This window comes from Xiphophorus maculatus, chromosome 9 (genome assembly GCF_002775205.1).
Source record: "Xiphophorus maculatus strain JP 163 A chromosome 9, X_maculatus-5.0-male, whole genome shotgun sequence".
NCBI classification, from domain to species: domain Eukaryota; kingdom Metazoa; phylum Chordata; class Actinopteri; order Cyprinodontiformes; family Poeciliidae; genus Xiphophorus; species Xiphophorus maculatus.
Genome location: NC_036451.1, coordinates 8,812,291 through 8,839,994, shown reverse-complemented (window position 1 = coordinate 8,839,994; position 27,704 = coordinate 8,812,291). Strand labels below are relative to the sequence as shown.

Sequence of the window (27,704 nt, the reverse complement as noted above, 5' to 3'; positions counted from 1 at the left end):
AACTCAACCAAGTTACAGGAAACAAGGACGTATCTGCTGCTTGTCCACAACCAGGAAACAGCCTGATAACATTTTGTGGTTCCAGTGACTGAGACGTGTGTTTGTCTAGTTGGGTTACATAGCGAGCCCACGCTTGGGTGACGCTACCAGGCACAGGCTGGCTGTAGGACTTGAGGTTATTAAATCAAGAATGCTCGGTAAAAACTATAATAATTTGCTTACAGATGTCGGAATGAATCCCTCCTGGATGCTGGAAAACCGATCAGGAGAGGATAGGTCCACTGAAACGTTGCTGAACAGAGAGGAGACATTTCTTTTTCAGAGGAAACCACAATACACACTAAAAAACTGAGAAAAGGAATCTTCAAAATACTCACTGAGATACATCAAAGTCTGCATCCGCCTTCATACTCAGCTGCTCCAAACAGTTTATAAAAACCTAAGGTGAACACATGGAGATCCACATCACTTCCACAAACATCAAAGCTGTGAAATTCAGTCTTATTAGCTACTATGAATGAAAACGACCACTTTGTCTTGAAACCAAAAAGTGGTGGAAAAAAAGATCTGCACATTGAAGAAAAAACAAACAAACAGAGGAAAGTTCTGTTTTCATTGTATGTGTTTTGTCTCCATTGTGTCAATTGTGATTTCAAATTAATTCCATAAGGTGGAACTGGTCAATACTGTCAACAAAAGTTGATCTGTGTCAACAGCTAAGGATTGAGAAACCTCCATCTCAGCAGTCATTGGCAGAAGCGAGCAGAAAAGGCAAATATAATATGGTGTCATGTAGCAGCTTATACTTTATTTTAGATCATCCATTTGTATCACTTTATAACCATGATAGGTTTTTTTATGGGTGCAACCTGCAGGTTGGGTCTACTGGGAATTTCCTATTTGTAAATTTTTATAAAAAAAAAAAAAGAAAACAAAAACATCTTCAGTATAAATATTTTGAGAAAGGAAACAATGTCAAGGACTCATGCAGATGTATGTAAATCTATACATGTATGCACAATTGTGGACATGCATGACGTAATAAAAACACAAAAATGCTTTTGGCATGCGTGGATTTTGTTCCAGAATATTCAGAATAATGAAAACTAGAGTGGGTTTTAGCTAAAGTGCACACAGTGATCTGAGGCTCCTGTTTGGGAAACTTCCTCAAATCACACAATAAAAGAGTCTAATAAAAGTAAGCATGTATTATTGAGGTCTGCAGATGTTTTCTATCACACTTTACCTTCATGATGCTCACACTGAGCTGTGCTGCCTTGTCCTGTACCTGGTCTAACTGCAGAACCTGACAGATACAGGAAATAAAGCTTAAAGTAACTAAATCAGTGGTTATAATTTGTCAAGCACAGACAAAAATCAGTCAGATGGGATTTTTAACCTTTTGCTTTGAAGGATTTCAAACTTCGCTTTCACTCATTTCAAAACCTACATTGATTTCTCCTGCTTTGATTTCCAGCGGCTCTTTCAGTGACTGCAGCATGTGGACCAGGCACTGTTCAAATTTTGAAGGCTGCAAAAAATATACGAGACAAAACATGCGAGAAGAACTTAGAATCGTGGGCTGAAGAATAAATGCAAGTCAGATTAATTTCCAGGCAGCAGGTGCACGTCACTTTAAAATGAAAGAGTCAGTACATTATTATGTAAGGGGGTGTCAGTTCTCTTTTCTTCAGCTTGATCTGTGATTTCCACTGAAAGTGCTTCACAACATAATAAACAACAGATAAACCATGACCATTTTGTCTCCTCTACACTATGTGATGTAGATGCTCAGACAGTTACGATGCTACAGAGTCAGATTTGACGCTAGGATCCCTTGGCCTGTACTGTGGCTGAAAATAAGCACCTGGCAGATACTTATGCTGTTAAGTCCTATGGATGTGGCAAGGATTTATGTATTTTTTTCCTTTTTCTGTAAATTTTATGGACTTGAAACACTTGTATACATTTTTTCCATGTCTTAAAAATGAGAGATAGCCATTTTGTCTTGAGCAGAGTAGAAACTTTAGGACATCAACCTTAATAAAGTCTATAAAAATAGGAGATAAAATGAGGTATTTCTGAAGCCCTAACCCTAACCCTATCCCTTCTACCCTAATCCTAACCCTCAGACAATCTAATACAATATGATATATTATTCTTATTGGAAGATGATTGCATAAAATCTGTTTTTGATTTTGCAAGTAACAAAATGACTCAATTCAATTCAAAGCCCCTGAACTAATTCTAAATGAAATGAGATCTGATTTAGATAAGATTAGATTCTGTTAGATATAATGAATAAATAAAACATAGCAATATTAAAGAACAAACAAACAAAAAAACAGGGTAATGTTTATAAAGTAAAGAAGACTGTACTGAATTACGAGTTAGTTCTATCTAAGTGTTTGCGGGAATATATCTATCACGTTTAGTTCTGTAAGATCGAGCACTGCTTGGTGTGGTAACTCATTCTTACCAGACTGGTGATTCCCTCGTTATCTACAACCCAATCTTCCTTTTCGGCAAGCCTCTTCACATCTAAACGGGGAAGAAGCAATGCAGAAATGACTTCAAACCATTGAACAATTTGCCGTACAAGAATCCCTTATTTACAAAGAACGATAATAAACAGAGACAATGTTGTGTATTTCTGAAAAAAAAAACAGGCAATGTCAAAGAAAATCTACCTTTTTGTAGAGACCTCAGATTGTTTGGTGTTATGTGACACGGGTGTAAGGAGTTCAGCGAAAACCAGTCACTCTTCTCAAAATGACCATACTTAACCACAAGTGAAACTGAACATGTCTGGTTTTGGTCTCATAACACTTTCTCCATTATAACCCTGGAGGCTGCAGGAGGTAAAAAGATCCTGACCAGCAAGAAAATCAATGCAGTTAAATTCAGATGGTTTATTAGAAAATAAATGCGTTTTTGGAGATTTCTCTTACTGCTTTACATCAATCAACAGTAATTTTCTTCACTTCTAAGTAACTTCCTTAAATTCTGCCTTGTATTTTGGGTCTACTGTACACAAGTGTTATATGAAAATGAGAATAAATTATCGGTTTTTCTTCAAGACTTTCTTGCAATAAAGTTTGCATTTTTAAAGTGATTTCCCCAGATGTGCAACCTTTATTTTATTTTACTATAATTGAAATACATTTAGTGGAGAAAAATCATCCAGTGTTATAAACTAAGTCAATATTGACAAACTAGTTTACAGACAGAGGCCACCGGATTTTTATTCATAGCCTGTAGGGTTCATTTTGTGTTTGGCTCTCTCACAAGGTTCCCTTTGAAAGACAAACAGGCCCGCAGCATCACAGATCCCCTGCCATACTGAACTGTGGGCAGAAAGTGCTTTACATGTGTTCATCCTGTAGCTTTATGCTAGATCAACTAACACAACTTGATTTCCTCTGTTGCCCTGCAGTCCCTCTGTAGTTTGAGCATCACTATCACATCCAAACTGATGAATCCCAATCGAGCATGAAAATACCCACTTTCCACCATACACACATTAGACACAAGAAAACATTAAATTAATTATTCTGACAAATCTCTTCATCCTCATGAAATCCCATCTCCATTGACTGATAAGGATGCCTAGCTCATTTTTCTTACAAGTGTCCCCAAAAATCATTAATCGCTGAGGAAATTTGCTGTGATGTTTGTTCTCCACACTCTCATCCTAAACGTTCACTGAGATGAAACCAAGTTGAAGTTCCAGCATTTTCATCTTTCAGGACTCTGGATAATCACTGACCCATTATCCATGGCTGCTGCTTTTAACAGATTAGCTGTTTTGCACATTTGATTTCTAAGTATTCAATCACATACTCAGCCAATTTGATTTTCATGCTTTTTTTTGTTTCATTCCTCTTTTAAATATATGTATTTAAACCACTTCAGCATATTCCTTAGTCAACATGCAAGAATCCCATTATAAATGGGATTTGCAAGTCTGTGCTGAAGGACTCCAAAAATATCTGACTTGTCTTAATTGGCAGGTGTCTTGTACATGCAATGTTTCCTGCAGTAGTTTTTAAAATAATTGTTATTTTTATATTTTTCTTTGTGAATTTAGACTCGTGTAGAAACCTAAATGAACACTCATGAATACTTTTCTTTATTTTGGTCTTAAAAGCATTAGCATAATAATTAAGACAATTCTCATCTTTTTTTGGAGGCATTTATCTAGAATTACAATACAGACCAAAAGTTTGGACACACCTTTTAATTCAATGAGTTTCCTTTATTTTCATGAGTATTGACATTGTAGATTCACACTGAAGGCATCAAAACTATGAATAACACATGTGGAAATATGCACTAAACAAAAAGTGTAAAACAACTGAAAATACCCCTTATATTCTAGTTTCTTCAAAGTAGCAACCTTTTGCTGTGATTACTGCTTTGCACACACTCTGCATTTTCTTGATGAGCTTCAAGAGGTCGTCACCTGAAATGGTTTTCACTTCATAGGTGTGCCCTGTCAGGTTAATAAGTGGGATTTCTTGCCTTATAAATAGTCATGAAAATAAAAAAAACCCATTGAATTAGAAAGGTGTGTCCAAACTTTTGGTCTGTACTGTATATTATTATTGCTATAATACATTTCATGATGTGATAATTGTGTGTGTTTTTCCTAAAAAAGAAAAAAAATACTGTTCTAAAGTTTTATTTTAGTGGTTAAAGTAAAGTGCACATGTGGACAGCAGCTGAAGTAAACACTAGAGCAAATTGCCAACCCATAATTCAGAAAAATCTGCAAAGTGTAATAAAAATAAACTTTGTCCTCTTTCAGAGATGAAGTCGACATGATCAGATGCAGATGGTTTAATGGGGAATACTTCCCCATTCACTTCCCACAGCTTCCACTCAGCAGACAATGTCTCACCTTCTGACGTGTGGAGCAGAGTCACCATCAGGCAGTGGACCCTCAGGTCCAGCAGCAGATCCTGGATCACCTGCAGCAAATCATTCGGGATCTCCAGAGTGGACAGCGCCTCGTGACAACCCCTGGGCAAGACGCACAAAGATCATCAGATCAGATGACCAAAGCCAGTCATTAACAAAGTGGCGGAGAGGGGGCAGATGTTAAAAAACTTGGAGTGAGAACCTGACAGTGTGGATGATCTGTGTGAACCAGGCTCCGGTCAGCTCTGTCTTGTCCTCCCAGCCTCCATAAACCTGAAGCTCTCCTTGCGGTAGAGTGGTGGGGAGCAGAGCGCCGCGAATAAGCTTCACAAGCCTGTTTGTCAGCTCCTCAATCATTTTCTACAAAAATGAAAAACAAAACAAATCAATATCTGGTCTAGAAACCAGATAACAAACCTTACAAAATAAGCTTAAGTCTAAGTGGAATAAGCTTCATACTTTGAAGTCATTCTGTCTCTGTCTGGCGTTCTTCTTGGACTTTTCCACCTGGCCAGATTTCTCTCCAGTCTGAAAGAAAAGAAAAAAAGAAAAGAAGATAACCACTAACAGGAACACAAATTTTCAGTTTGCTTCATCAGTATGGGAAAATATAGAGTTTTACATCATTTTGCATCTGGAACAGCTTACAGAGTTTTCAAGGATATCACAAAGCCTATACTGGTCTAGTTTTGTAAACATCCTTTGAGGCTCAGGTTGGGGAAAAACTTGGTAATGTTATTATTCCTGGAAACCCTGCAAAAAATGGCAAGCCCATCACTAGACATGTATCCCTAGCAACATCCTCCAGCTGTCAATGGAGAATCACAACGCATTCTCACATCAGAGGGGTCACAAATTTACTTCATAAAACTCAGAATCTACAGGTTTAACACTGTGTGGGTGAAGATTAACACCACACAGCAACCTGAACACACCATGAAACATGGTGGTGGCAGAACCATCCTGTGGGAAAGCAAGTCTTTAGCAGGGGCTAGAAAATTGGTCAGATGGATGAAAAATTAGCAAAAGAGAAGCAGAAGTTTATTAAATCTAGACTTAAGTTTCAACTCTGCTGTTATTTTCACATCCCACTTGTTTGAAGTTTTTTTTTATTTCTTGTAAATAGTCTGATATTTTTAATGCACATATACGTACATCCAGGCACAACTTGCATATTTGTCTTCTCTAAATTAACCAGCAAAGTGCATATTACTTTTGATCCAAATAGGATATTTTTCAATAACTGCACTGTCTTATTGTTCTTATGTTTTGAATTTGTCATTATTGTAGTCTTTTATTCTTATTTTTATGCATACATTTTCATTTTACTTTTGGGTGAATATGCAGGTTCCCCTTTACCTTAACTTGTTGCTATGACACCTGATTTTTTTCCACTATGGGAACAATTTTTTTCTTTTCTGTTTTTTAAATATATCTGACTAAAATAGGGCTGCACAGTGGCACAGTTGGTAGCACTGTTGCTTTGCAGCAAGAAGGTCCTGGGTTCAATTCCCAGCCTGGGGTCTTTCTGCATGGAGTTTGTATGTTCTCCTTGTGCACGCGTGGGTTCTCTCCAGGTACTCCGACTTCCTCCCACAGTCCAAAAACATGACTATCAGGTTAATTGGTCTCTAAATTCTCCATAGGTGTGAGTATGTGTGTGAATGGTTCTGTTTGTCTCTGTGTTGCCCTGCGATGGACTGGCAACCTGATCAGAGTGTACCCTGGAGATAGGCACCAGCACCCCTCCCAGCCCCAATGGGATAAGGGTGTAAGAAAATGGATGGATGATTCAAATATGCAGAAGAGAAAAACTGGAGGTTCTTTGCGGAACTAGTAGTTTTGAATTCAGCAAAAAGTAAATGACACACACGTCCCTAAGCTAACATTTGTTAAATTTTTTTAGAAACTGTTGACTGATGTTTAAAGACTGAAATTTTGATGCACTTAATAGTGCTATTTTGTTTTTAAATCTGACCTGCAGATCATGGACCAGAGCCAAGGTGAAAATGGCCTTGCTCCATCAGTGAAGCAAAACTGATTTTTTTAAACTATCCTTTCTCTTCTCACTCTGAAGTGTTTACCTCACTAAAAAGACTTCCATTGACGTAGGAGATCCACAGCTTCCAGAAGTTTGGCAGCTGACCGATCACCACGTCTGAGAGTTTCTCCACAAACTGCACCTGTTGTGGGGTTTCAAAGCGCCATGCTGGAGGAAAGAAAAGCTTATTATTCACTAAACTCAAAGTTGTGTCATGATGTGGGTGACTACACAACAAAAGCCTTCCTGGAAGACAAACATTTTTTGTTTGTGGCCTTACTGTACTGGCTGATAAGAGGAGATTCCCCTAAGCACTGTATGTGACAGAAAGTGTTACACACATAAACATCAGTGTAGCGGCAGGGAAGCCCCTCTGCGGCACTTTGTGTGTGGGTGATTTTACACTCACTGCTGGGCCGCACCGACCGCAGACTGCCCCCTCTCTTCAGAGACGCGGAGTGGCCGAGCCTGCCGAGCGCTGCCAGACGGGTTTCCCCCTCCAGATCCAGAGCGCCAGCACCCACTGACCCATGCAGAGAGGAGAAAAAACAACACATGCTTTAAATAGCAAATAATCAAATGAGCCATATTCCTAATTCCACATTCCTCGATAAGCTGAGCAGGTTTTCACACCAAACAATCCTTCCTTGTCTTGTCTTTATTTATGTTCCGATCGAGACCCGCAGCTTAGAGGCGTCCAAGTTCTATCCAGAGTATGGGGGTCTGCAAGTGCAGGGGTGAAGTGGGTTTAAAGTGTCCACAATGTCCTCAGTTACATCCAGCAGAAGACATCCACTAGATGGCAACAGAGAGCCATGGAACTGCAACAACGGATGCAGCTTTGCAGGGCAGGCGCACGGTCCTACCTCAGAGGTGACATAACTTTGGTGAAATTAATCTGGAAGAAAGCTTAAAAGTAACAGCAGGAGGGGTGGAAGTTATGGGACAGGAATGAAAGTGAAAGAGCAGCAGACCCAAGAAGGGAGCAAAGCTGCTGCAGTGAAAATGAAACTCAGGAGAGGTTCGTGCAAACGCTGCAGAACGCCTACATGGAGTTTGTCTAAACGATGGGAGACGGATGACCACATTTCCAAAACATGTGTCTGACACACACATAGAGAGAGAAAAGTGCACCGGTGACTCAGAGACTGACTGCAGTGTGTTAGCAAGTATTGAGAAATCCCCCAAACTGAGCAGCAACTGTGGTTTAGATGGCTGTGCACACAACACAGCAGCCTAGAAAATGTAAGGAAATTCTCATTTGAGTCAGACTATCTGTAAACATATCTCTAACACACACACGCAAATCCACACTCGACCCACATGGAGCAGCACAGAGTCTGTCTTTCATGTTTTCCCCGTCTTCTGACAGGCATGAGAGCTGCTGTTGTTCCAGGTGTCGGCTGTGGATCACAAGGAAACATGGAAGTCTGCAGGATTCAATTTGTGTTTGCACGACAATATTGTGTAGTCACTTCTCAAAATGCAGAGGTTAGAAATTGTGTGTGCTAAATATAATGCATGCATGCCTTGTATACTTCCCATTTATGTTTGAAGCGCGAGTTCGCAGATGATGAACTCACTCGTCTCAAAGTGTGTCAAAATATTGTTATCACTTAGACCTTTCTACATTTTAAAATGTCATAGTTGAATGCTTCGATATATGTTATTGACCACCATAAAGAGGTGCACAATTATAAATCAGCAGGAAATTGTATGTTTTTTTTTTTTTTATGAAAATCAGAGTGTGACTTGTATATGTATCTACTTTGATACCCCTAAAAACTGACAAAAGAACTGACATGACTGTGTGACGGAACTGACAGACCAAGAGGCCACGATCGCAACTCTAGAGAAGTTTCAGAGAAACCTTTGCCAGGACAAATAATAGTTTTGCACTTCACAAGCTTGGCTTTTATACAGGCTGGCTGGAGTATGCTTACCCTAAACACACTAGGAAGTGTGAATGCTTTTCGTCTAAGGGACCAGGAATTAGTTGTGGTTGATGGGAAGATTCATGGAGGTATATGCAGAATATTTCTGAAAGAAAAAACTGCTAGAAGCTGAAAAAGATGTAAGACTGGGGTGGAGGCATTAAACTAATAAAAACATCAGGCGCATTTTAATGTGATAGACTGACAACCCTTCACCCTCTATCAGAGTCTGAGTATTAACACACAGTTCTTTTCAGGTTTTAATTAGTACATGTGAAACTGATGCTTTTCATGGCTTCTTTGTGCTGGTCTGTCACTTAAAATCTCAATAAAAGGCATTAAGGATTGGGAACTGTCATCTTGGCAGAGCAAACTCACACATCACTAAACTACAGGCCAAGATTCCTGATCAGCTGTATTGATGTTGGGAACAGAAGTGTTGTTTAAGTAGCTCAGTTTATAAATGACTTGGGCCGACTCGAATCAGATGGCAGCAATGGGGTTTGCTGGAAGTGTTTAGTCATATGAAAGCAACTTGTGCTGCTCTGCTTCTTCACGAGTCAGAAAACGTTCCCGTTTATGGTTTGATAAAGATGGATGGCTGGATCTCGCATTTAGAACAATTCAGCAAGCGATTAATGGGGCGATATGAACACCAGAACGGCCTTTGGTCTCTAAACTTGACTAAGAAGCAAAGGAGATGGAGAAAATGATTTCAGCTACTGTCTTTACAACTGACCCATCAAAGACAAATAATGATCCCCGCCATGTGTGATTGAATGTCATTCAAGGCGGAAGAGGAAGCAGCCAGCAGAAGGGATGGTGGAGGCACCGCTCAGTAGAGGGTTGAGGACAGTGTGTGTGTGTGTGGGGGGGGGTGTGAATGTGGCAAGGTGAGCGAGGCGTGGAGGAAGACTGGGGTCAGGGGATGTGGTTTTGAGATGATGGCCGCTCAGGCAGTGGCTGGGTGGAGAGACGTTTCAAGAGGTTTCTCACAGTTGAAGAGTGAAAAGAGGAGATGGTAAACAATAACCAGGTGTGTGTTGGTGCGCATGTGTGTGAGTGTTGGTGCGCATGTGTGTGAGAGACAGAAAGAGAGGGGAAGAGATGTAGTGTTAAGCAGGAGAGAAACAGGACTCATTACCTCAAGCGTTATAATACAGATTCTCATCAACTTAAAACAAAAATATCCAAATCAAGACTAAAATCTTGAAATATTTCATTAAACATAAAAACCTTTATCTAGAATTTCAAATGTGAAAAGACTGAAAAAAATAAATATGTTCAGAGCACTGTTAAAAAATCCTGCATCTTTTTCACTTCAGAGAACAAGACAGGACTGAGTAAAACATAGCAGAGACAAAGACAACACCAAGACGTTGAAAATCACATCTATATTGCAATGAAGAAGCATTATTAAGAATTAAAACATTATTACAGCCATCCTAAAATCATCACCAGTGCTCTGACATGGAGGCAATAATCAGATTATCAGACAAAGTCTATAAAGTGAGTGATCCTGTGAAACTGCAAATGCGATGCAATCAAAAATCTGGATGCATCTAACTTTTGTGCTGGTGCACCTAAGAAAAACATGAAGTGCACTAGCACTAGTAACTGGTTGCAGAAAGAGCAACCAGTTACTCTAGAGCCAAGAGATGAAGGACTTTAAATCTAAACAAAGTTTGTTATAACCAGAGTTGAACTTACTGTGCATTGACCTACAGATTTTTTCAATGCCTTTCAGTTAAACCTCATTTATAAGCTAGATGCTAACAAAAAAAAAATTCCATAATGTGTAGAAATGGGAAAGTCAGATATAGGTTTTTCAAATCATTTTTTGAAAAACTCCACAATTTCTAGTTTGCATGTTCGTTTTTGTCTGCCATGACATTTAAGGTGATTAGGCAAAAAAATAAACCAAACCCCAAATCAATCAAGCCAGAGCCCCGGAAATCTCTGTTACTCTTAGCATTAGACATGTTTACGTTCCAGCTGTACAATGTGAAGCAGCCCCCTCTCTAGCAGTGTTTTTCTGCATGTACGTGTCTGAAGTGTGGTCGGAGAATCGCTGGTCTTCCTGAGCGGACAGTTTCACATCCACATTTTTCTGTTGGCTGATTTTAACAGAGGAACAGCTTAATTGGGGTTAATTGTTCCAATCCATCTGTGAAGCTGTGTGTGAGGCAGAAGGAGAGAGTTTGTGTGTGTGTGGCAACATATCAGGCCCTGAAACCCAAATCCGAAGCCAGCGTTGCCTTGCTTTCATCTTATTCATATGCTGGTGAAAAAATAAACACGCGAGCAATGAACAGAACGGGGTGGGGAAGGTAGTGATGAAGCGGGAATGTGGGCAGAGGGCTGGAGTGACGGAGGCGCAGCTGGATTTCCCTTCCTTCTGCTCCTTCTAGGCTCAAAAGACATGATTGGAAATGCAAAATAGGAGGCTAAGACTAATATTATGTGCCGTTAGTCACCTCTTCCACCGCTGATGAACTCATCTCTGCAGTTTTGCATCAGCTGCAGGATCCACTTGTGTTGAGCATAGATACACTGCCAGGCTGGGTCCCCTGGGGCATGCAGGTCTGAAAGGTACCTACAGGGCAGAAACAGACAGGGAAATGAGTAATACAAAATAAAACTGACTGAAGGAATTATGGCTGAATTGTTGTGTTAATCTCTCAATAGATCGCCACCTAGATCTCCCAAATCTAAAAAGTTCTACCAGCACGTACTCAACATAAGAGCAAAGAAATGTATTTTAATGATGGTAAAATAAGGTAAAGTCAGATTAAATTGATAAACAGAGCTGGTGCACTATTGACTTTCTAGCCTGATTACCCAATCCTTTGAAGTGTCTTTATGCCTTTATGTAGATTTTATAAATGGTCTACAGAGAGTTAACACCTTTTAAGTGGGGATAGACAACATTAAGCATTACAAACAAAATTTGATTTTGTTGGGCCTGAAATTGCCATGAACACATGTTCAATCAGAAAGAAGCTTTCAATTTCTTTGCAGAGGAAAGAAATTGAAAGCTTAGCACCCCTAGTGGTAGATGGAAAAAAAGAATAAGAGATTTAATTTGATTACATGTAAATGAAACATTTTACAACTAGACCAAGGCAAGAATAACTTGACATCAGCTTTATTTGCCAAGCTTGTGCACACAAACACGGAATGTGTCTTTGTTTCCACTTTGGCCTTAATGTACACACATAATAAATATAAATATATGAATTTGGTGTGAAATAAAAACTTTTTTTTTTTTAGAAAAAGTATTTGGAAAAGTTGTCTTTATTTTTTATGCTTGAGAATTAGTAATACATTGTTTTGTAATAAGCATTATGGTCAAGACATATTAAACAATACAGACAAATAAAAATCCAGTAAAAACCCTTATAATCCTGCGATAAAATGACAGATGCCGAAACAACTAGTTGCGTCACGCAGTAGGCAAGGAAAAAGACAAAGAATTAAAATAACTAAACTAGTTTCTGTTTTCAACATAGTGACATAAATAAAGTAATAACACAAACTTAAGGAAATACTAAAACACTTGCATATATAAGTTTTATATGAGAAAAAAAATAAAGTAAAATAAGTGTGTATAAATACAAGCAAAAAAATAAGTATGACTAAAATGAAAACATTAATCCATAAGTAAAATAAGAAATAATATGATATAATTATAGTTGACATTTTTTAATTTTAAATAGAGAAAAACAATTAGAAATATATGTAAAGATTTCACTGGAGAAGATTTTGTTTCCTGATGTTTCTGTAGATTTCCTACATATGCAGAGTAAATTTTGCAATGTTGCATCAAACATAACAAGTAATTTTAGCTCCAAGCAGTCTGCCCACAAAATTATAACACTGAGTAAAAGACTTGCTTTTGGAAAAGAAATGTCCAGTACAGATGTGCAATAGAAATGATTAGGGCCAGAAAAATTACTTCTGCTTTTTCCCCCTTAAATTGAAAGCAAAATTTTCATTTTAAGCAAAAGTAAAAATATCTTTCTTCCTTATGAGGTAAATTATGTATCTTACCAGAGAAAAAAAGTAAGTTTAATAACTACAAATCTGTTTAACAGTTCTTTGTAATAATAGAATGAAAAACTCTTAGCAAGCAAAGAATCACACAGTAGATACTATTTTTACAAATAGATAAATAAATAACAAAAATCAAAGACCTATTTGTATTTAGCAAAAATAATTCAAGAGGAACATTTTTTCCGTGACTAAAATAAAATGACGTTTTTGTAAAGCCATGCATGAATTAGGCATTTAGACTCTCCTTTGATCATCTGAACTCCAGTCCATCCTGGTAATCCTAATTTATCTCCAAGGAGATTTGATTTCCCGGACGTCCCTAAAGCGTCCTCTGGGATGTCAGTTGATTCCACCTCTGAGATTTGGCCTCATTTCTTGTGCCGTCATCCGGCAAAACCAGCTGCTCGTTTGTTTCTCATTAAGTGGCATCTTTTTAAAAGTTTGAGTGAGACCCACACGAAGAAATGCACCCAGCTCCCACTCTGCACACGAAGGGTAAACAGGAGCTGAGTGGGCGTTAGGAGCTGTGCCTAATGCACCAGGATGAAAGATGTTACCATGTGGTCGGGAGCTGGTCTCTGTGATCCTGACAGGTTGGTACTAACAATAATAAATCGGCACCGACCGCAAGTATGAGCGGACGGTTAGATGGAGGGGAAAAAAGGAGGGAAAGAAAGGCGGAAAAGTTAAGGAAAAATAGAAGGAAAAACAAGAGGACCACGTAAAAGAAAGATGACAAGATTCATGAACAGAGGAAAGTGAGAGGCAAAAAAAATAAAAACTGGACGTGGATAGAGGTTGAAGTTTTAGTAAACAAAGATAAACAGACATAAAAGTAACCAAAATGTGAGCAAGAACAAAATATAAAAGATTTATCATGACTTTGTATTGGATATTTTGAGGTTGAACGCAAAATAATGACTGTTCAAAGCACAAGGGCAAAGCCTTTGTGTAAAAGAAATCAAAGGTTTCAGACACACAGAGACAGACAGATGATGAAGAACAGTCAGCGAGGATTAGACAACTGAAAGGAGACCTGATGTATCTTTTTTGGTCGTGAAGAGTTGACGGCGTCTCCAGCAGTTTTTCCAACAGAAGATTTCTCAGTGCTTCGACTCTGGTCTCAACCTCAGCATAAACTGCAGCACAAAATGGAAACAGCTTTTTAACATCATCAAATTACTTTGTGGCATTTATTTGTTGGGGAAAAACCTCTCAGAAAGTGCAGAAAAAATGTAGAAAACACCTTTTTTGAAAACTGCAACTTCAGTATTCCCAAAAAGAGATTTGGCTTTCTCGTAGTCATTGATCACCACATCGTAATCTCCCTGGGAGAGAAAAAAAAAATCTGTTAATAATGCAGCATTTTGATCCAAATAACTCATCAATCACAACACCCACTGTGCTAAACTATCTATAGCTCCACCCTTTGGTTGAAGTCACCCAGGCTGGACCTCAAAACAAATACACAAGACAAACTGAGGACATACGGAGTTGAAACTGTATGAAAAAGAGTTGAAACCTGTGTCTTATTGGCGAGTGTTTTATGCTAAATGTGGATTAAAATAAAGCCAGGAAATCTTTAAACTTTTAGGATCAATCTTCAAACAAAAGTGGCAAATAAAAATGAACAGGTGAGGAAGCTTCTATTTCTCTATGACAGACTTTGGAAACACTAAATACAAAAAGCTTAAATGCAGCACAAAAATAAATGCATACATTTTGGCATGTTATCTGTTAGGTATTAAAATTATTACAGACGGATAAATGAGCTCCCAAGGCATTTAATAGTTAGCCGGCTATCTCACCTTCCCCCTTAACTGCTTTATGTAGATTTTGTTCTCATAAAAGGTCCTGCAAAATTACAGAATCTACTAAAAAGATGATCTAGTGTCATGCTAAAGGTGAGTTGTCACAATGGAAAAATGATAAATTTCAATCCCAATGTTAAAGAAAATGCACAATATTTTTTGAAGGCCTTGTGTTCTTTCGAATCAAGAGCAAAACATCTGCCAAAAAACATATGACCACATTTTAACTTCCTTAACAGGGCAAAACTAATAAGTAGGGGACAATTCAACCTTTGTTGAGGAAAATATAACATTTAAAAATGTCACTTCCTTGTTTGGCAAAACAGTCGTCACAATAACAGTTACTATACATGGTAATCTCCTTCATCGAAGTGAGTACCTGTGATTCAGTTTTTATTTTATCATTATTATCTAAAAATAATTGTCTATGTTTAGTATGATGTGTTTCCGTTTACCTGTCAACTTTACTACCGATGGACAAAAAAAAACTCAATGAAACTTTACATTGTTTATCAACACAAACATGGATTTGGCACATAGAAATCATTTTTACAGTGCAAACTTGTATTTCGCTGGGCTGATAAATATTCCAGAATCTTGAATGAAATCACTGTAGTTAATCCCTGGTTCAAATTCTTGGCAACCAGGCCATGTCGGTATGCACAGGGCCTCAATGGTGTTACTCACTCATGCTCCACACCAGACTCCGATCCTCTGCAATCTTTCCATTAATCCACCACAGTTATGCTACGGAAGTATTTTACATGTTCAGACCTTCCTGGGAACCTCTGTGATGTACCAGGAACCCAGTGTTTTTTAAAACATCCTTGACGGCTTTGCTAAGAGTTGTTCTTGCATATCTTTGATGGCTTTTATGCCTTGTTTAGTAATTGCAGATGTAACAACAAGCAGGTTTCTCATCTGAATGAAAGATCTTTAAGAAATGGGATCACCACTCCCAGTGAAGACACTTAGTGCAAAATGTTAGATGAAACGAGCACCAATATTGGAGGCTTTTTTCTAAGGATGCACAAGGCAATATCCTGGAAAGCAATGAAATATATTTTAACGATTTCTTTTTTTTTAAGCATTCATTTTAATAACCTCTAATCTCTGTTCTCAAGAGAGAAAGTAGGATAAAGTTTTCATATATTCTATATCAGGTTTGCTGAGGGGAGACAGCATCAACACGCTGGTGTTTAAGCAATGATCAGATGGGTTTAATTTTGCATTTGGTACTTTCTGTTTACATTCTGGGATTTCTCGTGTAAAGTACCTTCTGAATGTTACGTTCTATGTTGAGTGGCAGGTTGAAGAGAAACTTGAACCGTTGCAGCACGTTGAGTGCATTGCGTGTGGAGTCAGCCTTGTCTTTCCGTCCGAGGACCTCCTGGAAGAGAGTATCTGCAGTATCACTCGCTCCTGCGAAAAAAGACGGGGTGAGAAAAAGCTATGAGCGAGAGTGAAGGAGGTGGGAGAAAATGAGAAACTGGGATACTGTATAAATAAATGTTAAACACCACATTTCCCTCATATTCCCGGTCTCTGGTTTTCCTCTTGCTCGGGATGTTATTAGACAGAAAAAAAGAGGAATAGGAGCAAGAACTACATTGCTCAAAAGAAAGTGACAACTATCTCTTAGCGTACTTGGTGGGACTTGAGCAGAACTAAGGGGCTTCGTGGGTGGCCTCAGCTGGGCCGTCAGATAGAAAAAAAACAAAGTTCTTCTATTCAAAACAAAATCCCCACCCACAACAAAATCCCTGAAGGAAAAACAGCAAAAGGCTGAGTAAAGACTAATATCTAACATTTTTCACTCACCAGTCTCACTTATTAAGGAACTGATATTTAACTAGGCTGATTTGTGATTGGCTGACTGGTGCTGTGTGTTTGATGCTCAAGGTTTTGGAGGGGGGATGAACGAAGCTCTATTTCTGCCGTGCCATGGGCCTTTACGTCCGGGTTCGGAGGGATGAAAGATATGTCCGGCTAAGAGATTTATTTACTCTTCACTTAGAGAAAAGGGCCAGCTTATTGACCTCACATTAGAGTGGCCTCATTATCATGTATGACCTACAAGGGTGGGACACAGGGTTTGATGAGGGATCAGCTTATTAAAGTGGGGAAGATCAACAGGGCACTGAAAGAACACACACATGTCCAGGTTACAGTTTTCACTTATCACTCCAATTTTCTGGCACAGTCAGTCCGTTTTTGTTCCCTTTGTCTGATCTAATCTGTTCTATAGTCAAATAGATGAATAAATCTATTCTACTATAGACTAGAATAATGTTATATTTTCCTATTAAATACTTTTATTTTGTATAAGGATTCTGAATAGAATAGATAAATATAACTATTCTATTCAGAACGTAAGCATTGTCAGTTCCAAAAGGTAACTTTAAAAGATCTCTTTTGTGCGTGTATGTACTGATTTTATATTTTTTATATTTATATTTTTAAATTATTGCTGATCTCTCTCCCAGTCACTTTACCTATAACAGAAATTCCTTTTTAAGTGGTGCTCTAATACTTACATTTAAATGAAAATAGACGAATATAGATACAAATGGCTAAGAATATGTATAAAATTAATAAGCAAAATTTAAAACATCAATTTGAAAACAGAAAAGAATATATTTACTGAACAATAAGGGCCAAAATGTCTACATAAATAAAGTATAACTATAAAAAATATGTGCAACTGAGTAGGTTAAAAATGAACAAAATGTGTATGTGTACCTGGAGAAAAACTTTAAAAAATAAATAATGGTCTTTGGACCATCTAGACCATGTACCTGGTGTAAATTTTTAAACAATCATCAGTTTCGTTCCACAAAATTTAAAATCAAACTTACGATTTAGGATGTTTTCCAGTCGCTGGGTCATCGATCCCTCAACTTTCTCTGTTCCATCTGATTCCAGTCTCTGGTGGATCGCTGTAAGAGTATTAATAATTTTAATGATTGAAAATTATAAACATAATTACAACAGACATATGAAAATTATTTCTGTTTTCTTAACTGCAGTGGAACACATCACCAAAGATATGGACATTTTTAGCTTCAGGAACTGAAGGTAAAACAACAAACAGGCTCTGCCTCAGTGGTAGATGTGAGATAACCTCACTGGTTCTCCACTCACAGATGCTGCTATTGAACCCACCAGTGACTGTTCCCACACTGCCAGGACGTGACCTCGCACTGGCCTGGATCAAGTCGCCCAACTACAGCCATTAACAGCACAGTTTGGTGGTTTTGGGACATTAAAGCCCTTTGACCAAGAGAGGGTAAATATGAATGTAAAACGTCTCATTTGTTTGAAAAAATAACACGCTTTTATGCCAAAAGTGACTGCGGCACAGAGGAGAGTGAAAGGGGGGCAGGAACCCTCCGATGGCTTGTAGCCATCACTTAGCATGAAGAGCTTCATACCAGAAAGAGAGTTTGAAAAAGGCGGAATGAAAGAGAAAAAAAAACTAAAAAGGGGGAAAAAGGAGGGAGAGAGTGGTGGGGCTACCCCAGTGAATAAATAAATGGTGTTCAGTAGTGGGCAGCTGGGTGCTGAGAGCTGAGGGTGAGTTTATTGACAGAGTGGCGAAGAGGTGGGGAGGCTTTAAAAGACAATCTCTTGCATACTTGTGCAGCGACACCACCGTGAAGAAGAACTCTATCTAAAAATGAAGACGACAAATAAACATTTACACCAAATAGCTTTTAGCTGATTTTAAAAATGAAGGAGAAAGGGAAGCTTCCCATAAATAAATAAGCTCGAATCAGACAGACAGAAGCATTACTGAGACACACTGTTCAAACACACTGTGCATAATCAGTAAGGACGTCACTACAAGCCAGCAGTAAATGTGACTGAACGCAGGTTAGGATGGAAATAAGCAGAGACGGTGTGTGTATGCAGGATTGATAGGGCCAAAAACAAAGGATGACACACACACTGCAGGTCTGCTTCATGTCTCCAGACTGCCCTTTGCCCCAGTGCCAGCTGCCTGTCCTCTCCCACCGAGAGGCCTGATGACGTTACAGTTAAGCTAAACATCAGGTCAAGATCCGGAGAACACACGAAGGCAGGTCCTGAGGAAGAGCCGCAGCTCCTACTCCGCTTCCTGGAACCATTCAGGGAGGGGGAAAAAAGAAAAAAAAAGAATAAAAATAAAAATACAGTGTCCCTGGTTTCTAAAGCTGGAGATGTTTTGACTCCTGCTGGGGCTGGGGACGCAGCGAACAGGCCCTGGGAATCTTTCATTTTTGGACCACGGTAGCTGTTCCGTTTCCTGCATCACTGGGAGACTTCCTTTTCACACAACAATGAAAAACCTCAAATTTCAACATTTTAGCAGAAATAACCCGCCCCTCCCTCGCAGCCTGTCACTCATTCAATCAGCCAGAGAGAGAATGTCTCAGAAGAATCAGCCCAGCTCGTCTCTCAGGATCCGCGATCAAACAGTGTGCAGGGATAAAATGCTCCACAAAACCCTGAGACATTTCCCTTTAAGTGAAAATATTGATCACATTAATATAAGAACATTAACAGAGTAAAAGATGAAATTGATTGAAAATTATATGTGCATTATCTGAGACACATTTAGGCCTAAATTATCTCCTCCATAGCCCTTAAACTCTTTTTAAAATTTTTTTTGTAAAAAAATCTAAAACACACTCCATTACCCAGATTTTGGTTTTCATAAATAGAGGAAAGATTTTGCAAATAATCAACATAGTTTTATAGAATTAGCAATGCAATAATCGAGCTTTTGCTCTCTGATACTGATTTCCCGTTTTGTTTGAGATGAAACCTCCTAAAGAAGTGAGAGAATTACCTGCTGTTTATAATTCATTTATTTTTTAAAGAAAATAATACTGCCGATTTCTTGATAAACATAGAATTTTAGAGTCAATCAAAAAAAAAGGAATTACAAGATTAGAAAATTATTCTTAGTTTTTATTTAATTATTGAATTGCAAAAAACAAAACCGATTTTTCACTATCGGACTGGATGATCACCAGTCAAAGCTAATCAAAGGAAATTGCCAGATTTTGATCACAGGTCAGCTGACTGGTGTATCACCATTTATTCTGTTTTCACATAATACAATTCTGTTAGAGAGAATTCAGTATAAAACTATCCAGTTGAGGTTTGAACAAACTTTAGATTTTAAACTAGAGATGATCAAATGCAGTCCTGACTCTATAAAATAAAAGTTATATAGCATTAAATTGTTACCAGGCAGCAGTAATGGTTTCTAAAAGTGTTTACAAATAGTTTGTATCTGGTCACCATTTCTTTTTTCAACTCACAACTTGGGATAGATTATTATTGTATTGTTTATCATTATCGTGATGCTTCTCTAACAGGATACAAATTGTTATTTATTGTGATAGCAAAAAACCTAATGAGGTCTGCAGACCCCGAAACTAACAGCCTTGTTTGGATTGGTATTTAGACTACCTTTTTCCACTAGTAGGTCTATGATAGCATCAATAAATATTAATATATTGGAAAACATGCTGCTATTAAGTGCTATTTATCAATGTACTATGTAAAAATGCTAAGGTCATACTGGCTAGATCACCAAAATGCTGCCACATAAATTATATAAAAGTGAAGGAGCGTTCATCAAGGATATCTTCTCTAACATGTCAGCAAAACATAGTTTATCCACGTACTAGTAAACAGCATTATATATTAATTTAATGAGACATTTCAGTTTATATTTTCAACACATTATGAAAATATGATGTTGGTTTCAAAATATGCAAAGTTTTCCATGTCTTATATCCTCCATACACATAAATACAAACTACGTAGGACAAATTACTTGCAAACTATCCCAAAACAGCAAGGCATTTTGCAGATCTTTTTGTTTCTGAAATACAAAAGTCAGATTTTATAATAAATGACTATTTTAATTGTTAGAAATATCTATAGTGAACTAAAGAGAAAAACAGCTTAAAGCCCTTAAATGAGAACTAAAAAAAAAAGTTCAGAAGAAGAAAACCTCAGAGTGTCGCTGTTGCTCTGAACTCTTTTCTTTACACAGGTTTGGCTTCTCGCCCTTCTTTCCACCTTGCATGCTGCATTAAAAATAACCCCAGACTTCAATTAAACTCATCAATAAAACTTGATGAACATCTAAGCGTACGAGCTGAAAGTAAACAAGAGGGGAGACGAGAATGTCACATGGTGACTGAGAGCGTCTGTAGACACAGCAGCAACTTAAAACGCAGCACATTCTGAAGTGCAAGAATTTCTAAAAATCCCAAAAGCTGCCTCTCAGGTAAGCTTCATCTGGTCTGGCTCAGAACAACAAGGACGTGCCAAGCTCCTCAGAGACACAAAGAAGGGATTCACAGTCGCTCAGACAGCTGTGCTTAGTAGCCCTGCAGCACTTCACTGCAGGGGCCGAGTCCAACTGGCTAGCTCACAGGCTGCGTGCTCTGTGAGTTGGTTTGGCCAACCGTACTCCGTGTAAAGAATATATCCCTGACCCAACTACCCATTCTGTGTGGCTGCCTCATTTTTCAAGACACAGAACCGAACCCTGGCCTGAAAAGGATGCCGCGGGGCAGTAATGAGTCACAGCAAGAAGACATGGGGTCTAGAGGTTTGAAAATTAACCTTCAAGTCACGCTGCTGGTTCAAATATGAGACAATGTTTATCTTTATGAGGGGAAAAGAATAAAACCCTTTGACACATGGATGTAATATAGTAGTTTAGGAAAGGGATTTTAGAGCTACAGTGTTTGATGCTGTACTGCTGTCAAGATAATGCTTCTTTACTCTGTCCTGCTGTAGTTGGGAGCTGCTGATGAATAAATAAACACATAAAAAGTGAAAGCAAGTTTAGTTAGGATGCAGAAAAAGTTCAAAAACAGAATAATGTGAAAACCTTTTTATGACCTGATTGATGCAAAATGCTTAGAGAGAGAGAAAAACATGTTTTAAATGTTTTACGTATTCACACAAGTAGACATGCCAAAATGATCAGTTTCAAGGCATGTTTCTTGCAACTGGCAACACAAATACAAAATAAGTTTCAATAGTGACAAAGCATACAAGCGCTGAGAATCTAAAGATAATTCCTTCAGAGTTGTTCAGAATAATTAACACATTTATAAGTAGTCATACTCTTTCTCCTGATGCAGCTTATATAGTGTTTATATTAACACACCTGAAAAAGGTAAGAGGGCTGAATTTAAAATAAAAGAATGTTTAACTCAAAAATAGTTTCTGTTTTTAGTTTCTAAGTTTTATTGGAAATTAGAAAAAAAAATCACTAAACCCTAAAATTATCCATCAACCATCTCATTCTTACCTTATAGGTAAAAATGACAAAAAGTTCCTCAAATTTGAGGAACTCCTAAATGAGGTTAAACTATATTATGCTACATTCACCTATCACACGGATTGACTATTATGTTCTATATTGTTACATTTTTGTACACATCTTTTAAGTAAATACATTTTAAAAATCCTTACAGCAGTGGGAAAAACAAAATGCACTCTTAGAGTTTAGAGAAGATTGAAAAGTGAAAGCAGCAGCCCTGATTTTCTAGTTAGAGGACTTGAATAAGTGATTTGTGGTTGCTGCTGGTGATATTTGGTCTGAATGGTACTGTTGCTGCCTATCAGTGTGAGAAGGGTTATAAACCATTATATAAACTGAGTGAGATTGAGATTATTCATAATGAAAAACATCTAAGAGGGCCACCAGCCTTTATGATTGAATGTTTCAGCAACTTCTCCCCAATGTCAGACCATGCAATAGTCTGCAAAAAATGTAAAAATTCCATAAGCTTCATGCCAATCTTTAAAAATATCAGTTAGCAATGTAAATTTTACAGTTAATAAAAGCATAAATAGAAAAAGATAGAACAAAGACAGTTTGTTTAGAAGGGCCGAAGGAAAACATCTGTGCAACTATAAATGTAATAAACTGATGGTTGGTCATACTGTATAAAATTAAAACCAAGCCATACACCACCATGTCATCAGCAAATGCTGATGATTTCAGCTCATTTTGCAGTCATCTATGAAGTTGTCTGGAAATTAAATTATTTCAAAGTCAAATGTGAGGCAGGTCAACCTGTCCGGTTTGGACAACTGTAGCTTGATCCAAATTGGGCCATGGAAGCAGGGAGACAAGGTTGTAAAGAAGAGGTCGGTGGAATTACCCCACAATGATGTGGGAAAATGATAAAGTCATACAAGAAATGACTACCGACAGCTACAGGTGCTGAAGGTGATTCTACAAGCTGAGCTGTTGGATGTATTTTGTTTTTCCATCCACAGCTTTTCCATTTCAGCCTTATATTAAATGACTAACAAATGACAATATGGAATCTGTTCTGTGCTTTTCTACACCTCACTTTAAATCATTTTAGAACCTGGCAAACATCAGATCATTTTTATTATGTCCTCATACATAAAACCTTAGAGCTGAAAGAGGGTATACGTTCTACTAACCATGAGTGTATGTCCATTTGGCCCACAGGTCAATGTAGTGCACACATGGTGCGCTGCTTCCTGCAACCCCTCCAGACTGTACACTTCCCATTGGGGCAGTGGGCACACAGTAGCCACGCTCAGTCTGAACGTGAGAATGACTCTGCATTGTTCCCATTGGTCATATTGGCTCCGTTATCAGCTCTATCAGTCCTAATACTCTGGCTCGCATTGTGTAGGGCTGCTCCGTTTATTTAGATTCAGTCACTAACAATGAAAACATTGCCTCTCCTCCAACCGGAGCACAAACATACGGAAAGCAATAATAATAAAGATGGAGGCAGAAAAGTGTACATATAAATAGTAAGGGGAAGTAACTGAGTGGCTGCGGCGGGAGCAGAGCGTAAACAGACAAAAGCATGAATGATGAAGTGAACAATTGATTCGAGGTACCTGGCAGAGCGACAGCGGTCCGACTGCCACCTTGAAATCTTTTTGGCATCTGAGGGTCAGCGAGTGTGAAAGGCGTGTTTGTGCTTTTCTAACTACTTCTCAGAGCCGAGTGAGGCTGACAGGTGAGAGCTGATCTCATTTTGATGGAGGTGATTTAACTGTGTTGTGGTTGGCTGCTGGAACTCTAACACAGAGAGGAGGGTTTTCACACAGCGTCCAAATGAGCCTCTTTAATCAACCGCTGCTAAAAAACATGTGGTGGTGGGTAGGGGGAGGGATTAAAACGGCCCAACTTGTACATTTACCCCCAAATTAGGACCTTATTTCTGAGGCCAAATATGAAGTGAGGGAGTAAAGGTTTGTGCATGTTTGGGATCATTTCTTTTTTTACCTGCCAGAGCGTCCTGAGCCTCAAAGAATGTGCTGAGGCCTCCTTTCACGTAGGCCAGGCTTCCCTCGTTTTTCTTAGTTGCTTGCTTCTTCAGGTTATTGGCTGCAATCTTCAGCTGCTCAAATCTGCAACAAAAAAATCAACAAAAACAACTAATAATTATCAGTTTATTGCGAGATATAAACAAAAAAGCCAAACAATGACTTGAATTTGTTTCTTATTCATGCCTGTTTGCATTTCTTACACACTATTTCGGGACGCATAGTTTGAGATTTTACGTGTGCGAGTACGTGTGTCTGTGTGTCAGTGTCCTGAGTGAGGTTTCCTCTGCAGGAAGAAACAGTCACCAGTGAGGTCCAAACAGAGGCCCCTGGTCATGCTGGATCCTTGGGGTCTGGGTTACTGGAAGGCTAAGCAGGGGAGAGGAAGCCAGGAGTGTCCAAAATAACTCTCCTCTGCCCCAACAGCCTGTAGGGTCAACAGGCTACCTCGTCTACACGCCGCTCTGATCTCTGAAGAACCAGATGACAATGTGGGGAGAAACTCAAAGGGAATTGGTAAAAAAAAAAAAAAAAAAAAAAAAAAAAAAACACAAAAAAAACAATGTAACTATGTTTTTGTTTTCTTCAGCTGAAATTCCTGGCATATTTTCTTTACCAGTCAGTAAGTGAATGTAGAAATAATTTCCAACAGTATATTGAATTGTTTCTTCCTTTTTAAATAATCCTTTATTATTATTTTAACTGCAAAATGCCAGAAACTTCTAAAAAAAAAAGTGAACGGTACATTGTAATAAAAAAGAGAGACTTAATAAAATTTAAAGCCATATAGTTAATGGATTATCAAGATAAGCAATAATGAAAATGCTTTTCTCCCAAGCACCATCTCTTTTAACTGTACATCATTCTCTGACGATTTTATACAACATCTAGTTTCCATTAATTGGGTTTCTGATTTCCATTTGGACGTGTTGACCATTATGAAATATGACAGATTAGGAACCATAAAAAACTAAATAACTGAGTAGAAAGTAGAAACTGGAGTCACATAACTATGAGTAGATCATTTAATTTAACTAGTTTTGGAAAGTCTGTGCAAAATCTGTAATTAGAAATGGCTTCCATTGAAAGCGGATAAAGTCATCCATTAAACAACTAAAATTGAAAATATATATGAAATGAGGAAGGAAACTGTGAGACGCATTTGTGTTTTATATAGCTAAATCAACAAAATAGTTTCAGAATGATCTTTCTTTTGAACATCTGTGGAATCACGAGTTTGGTCAGATCTTAGTAAAATTATAATTTATTACTTAATATAAATAACACGGGTGCATATTGCACTAATTTAATGCTTTTGCTGTAATTACATCCAAACCTGTGTATCGAAAAACATATTAGCAAAATCCCAGAGTTAAAATGCAACACTACCAGATTCTGAGAAATTATTACGCTTCCTCCTCTAAATACTCTGTATTTTTGTTACTTGTGGCATTTGTCACTTGAATCTAAAAAAATTGAGAAAATGCATTTTTTGACTACTTGCACTATGTGGTGAAAAAAAGTATTAAAAAAAAGACGTCATAGTTGTAACCAGTGGATGCAAAAATCCAGATTTGACTTCTGTCTCAGTGAAAAACTCACACCTCAAGTGCATGACCAATAAGAGGAGACCGTCTTTCCGCTATACGAGATGGATGCTTAAACAGAAACAACAATAGACCTACCCGGAGCCTGCGTGGTTCTCTATAAGGTACCAGGAGGCAGAGAAGTTCTCACTGGTGAAGTCTCCACTCATTCCAGGAAATATCTGCTCCAGGTCTTTCTGTGGGACTTTGCCCCTACAAGAAAAAACATTAAGGCATATAAATGCAAGATAAAACTATATGAACAGCTGAGTATTGTTGAGGAGAACTGAATTACAAGTATGCTAGTTGTAAAGCTGTATCTTTTTAATGTGACTTTATTTTCCAGCAGGGGGCAACGTGTAGCCAGGAAGCACAGGCCCTGGAGAGCCTGGCGTGGGAAGTGCAGTGTGTGACGCCTGGATGCCCCTGGAGGACCCAGTACTCATTAGGGAAGCTTGATCTCTACTAATGACCTGTGGGCTACACAAACCAACATCCCCAGCATCACCACCCACCCTGCAGTTACACACACACACGCACGCGTCAACACACACGCATATAAAGAAGGAAACGTCTCACATTAGAGTTATGTAATTATGTGAAGAAAAGGAAAACCATCTACCACCATGGTGATGTTTGCGTACAAATACATACAAAACCAGAGGTTCCTCCCGTTAATGGGAGTGCAAGGGTTCCTGCTCTTCTCCCACCTCAACATATATTTCATTTTTCCAGTTGATTTTCAGCTCATTTACATTTCTAAGTGAAAATATTTACTGTAGATTGGATTTTTATCTTTCTGAAGCACTTAGTCTCACAAAAAATAATAAATGTCTGTAAAATTTTAAATGATCAGAAATGTTGCCGCATTTATTCTTTATTCTTTTACTCCTAAACAATGGAACTGATACCAAGAGAATATTTGTTTAATTGTACATGTTTATGACAAAAATGTCTTGCATCAAGCAAACTCAGATTGAAGCTATTTTAAGGAATAAAAGCAAAGCAGAACAGATGAGCTGGCTTTTCCTCATACAATGTTCCTCATCAATCAACATTTTATGGTGTTTTAAAATCTCACAGCTGGACTTCATACACAGGCACACAGACAAACAGCATCCATAATACATTTCAATTGGACAAATGCAATGGTGTTTCTATCTTTAGAATTCTGATGTAGCAAGAAGATTTTACATTTCTGAAATGAGATTAGCTTTCTGGAAAGTTTGGTTTGACATAATGAAGATTTTAGCAATGCACTCATCAGATTTCGGATTTTCTCTGAAGTCTGACCTGCTGATTTTGATTCTTTCTCTAGGAAACTATACCACACAGAAACATATTTGTGTAAACTGTTTTGACTCAACAGTTAAAATATAACAAACACTGAGCATAAAAGTAAACCTCAGCGCAGATTTTTTTCAATTGGGGTTGTTTTGAATCCAACAGAAAATGCACACATCAAAGCATTTCTCCCTGACCTCTGTGATATTCTTAAAAAACTGAGCATATAGAAGAATATGTTGTTAGTTGATTCATTTTAACAAAATGAAAAATGTGGGAGCTTTTAGATTTTATGTATTTTTGTATTTTTAAGTAATATGATGTATTTAAAATATAAGATTATTAAGCAAAAATTGACAGTCCTTGCCTGTTAAGACAGCTTTCTTAAGAAAATTAGAGAAAAGAAGGCTTAAAGCATGTGTTTTTCATTCGGTACTTTAGTAATTAAAGTGATTAAGATGCATAATTCAAATGCATTCCTATTCTTACCTTACAGTAAATTTATCTTTAGTCTTATTGTTTAGTTTGGCTTCATCTTAATTTTAAATATTTGTATTTATTATGGTGATTTGGTTTATTCACTTTTATTTCTGTGATTAGCAAAAATTTTACACCTGTTCTTAAAAGGTCAAAATAGATTTTAATTTATTTCTGCTTTATTTTTGTTAATATCCCTAATCTTTCTTTTTTACCATTGTTATGTGGAGTATACACAATGTTTTCA

The 27,704-nt window shown here is 37.9% G+C and overlaps 1 protein-coding gene across 1 annotated transcript in view; it reads right to left on the bottom strand.

Annotated features, from left to right (window-relative positions):
- Positions 1 to 27,704, bottom strand: part of exoc2 (exocyst complex component 2) — a 50,762-nt gene that overhangs the window by 8,393 nt on the left and 14,665 nt on the right. Inside the window, exons 5-21 of the mRNA XM_005802300.2 lie at positions 25,796 to 25,909; positions 24,070 to 24,194; positions 17,624 to 17,704; positions 16,042 to 16,187; positions 14,201 to 14,282; positions 13,991 to 14,093; positions 11,376 to 11,494; positions 7,374 to 7,487; positions 7,008 to 7,132; positions 5,383 to 5,451; positions 5,126 to 5,283; positions 4,904 to 5,025; positions 2,480 to 2,541; positions 1,451 to 1,531; positions 1,247 to 1,306; positions 378 to 439; positions 223 to 292 (exon numbers count right to left, since the gene is read on the bottom strand). Of these exons, the coding sequence (XP_005802357.1) occupies positions 223 to 292; positions 378 to 439; positions 1,247 to 1,306; positions 1,451 to 1,531; positions 2,480 to 2,541; positions 4,904 to 5,025; positions 5,126 to 5,283; positions 5,383 to 5,451; positions 7,008 to 7,132; positions 7,374 to 7,487; positions 11,376 to 11,494; positions 13,991 to 14,093; positions 14,201 to 14,282; positions 16,042 to 16,187; positions 17,624 to 17,704; positions 24,070 to 24,194; positions 25,796 to 25,909 (1,693 nt within the window). The remainder of the gene's footprint in view (positions 1 to 222; positions 293 to 377; positions 440 to 1,246; positions 1,307 to 1,450; positions 1,532 to 2,479; positions 2,542 to 4,903; positions 5,026 to 5,125; positions 5,284 to 5,382; positions 5,452 to 7,007; positions 7,133 to 7,373; positions 7,488 to 11,375; positions 11,495 to 13,990; positions 14,094 to 14,200; positions 14,283 to 16,041; positions 16,188 to 17,623; positions 17,705 to 24,069; positions 24,195 to 25,795; positions 25,910 to 27,704) is intronic.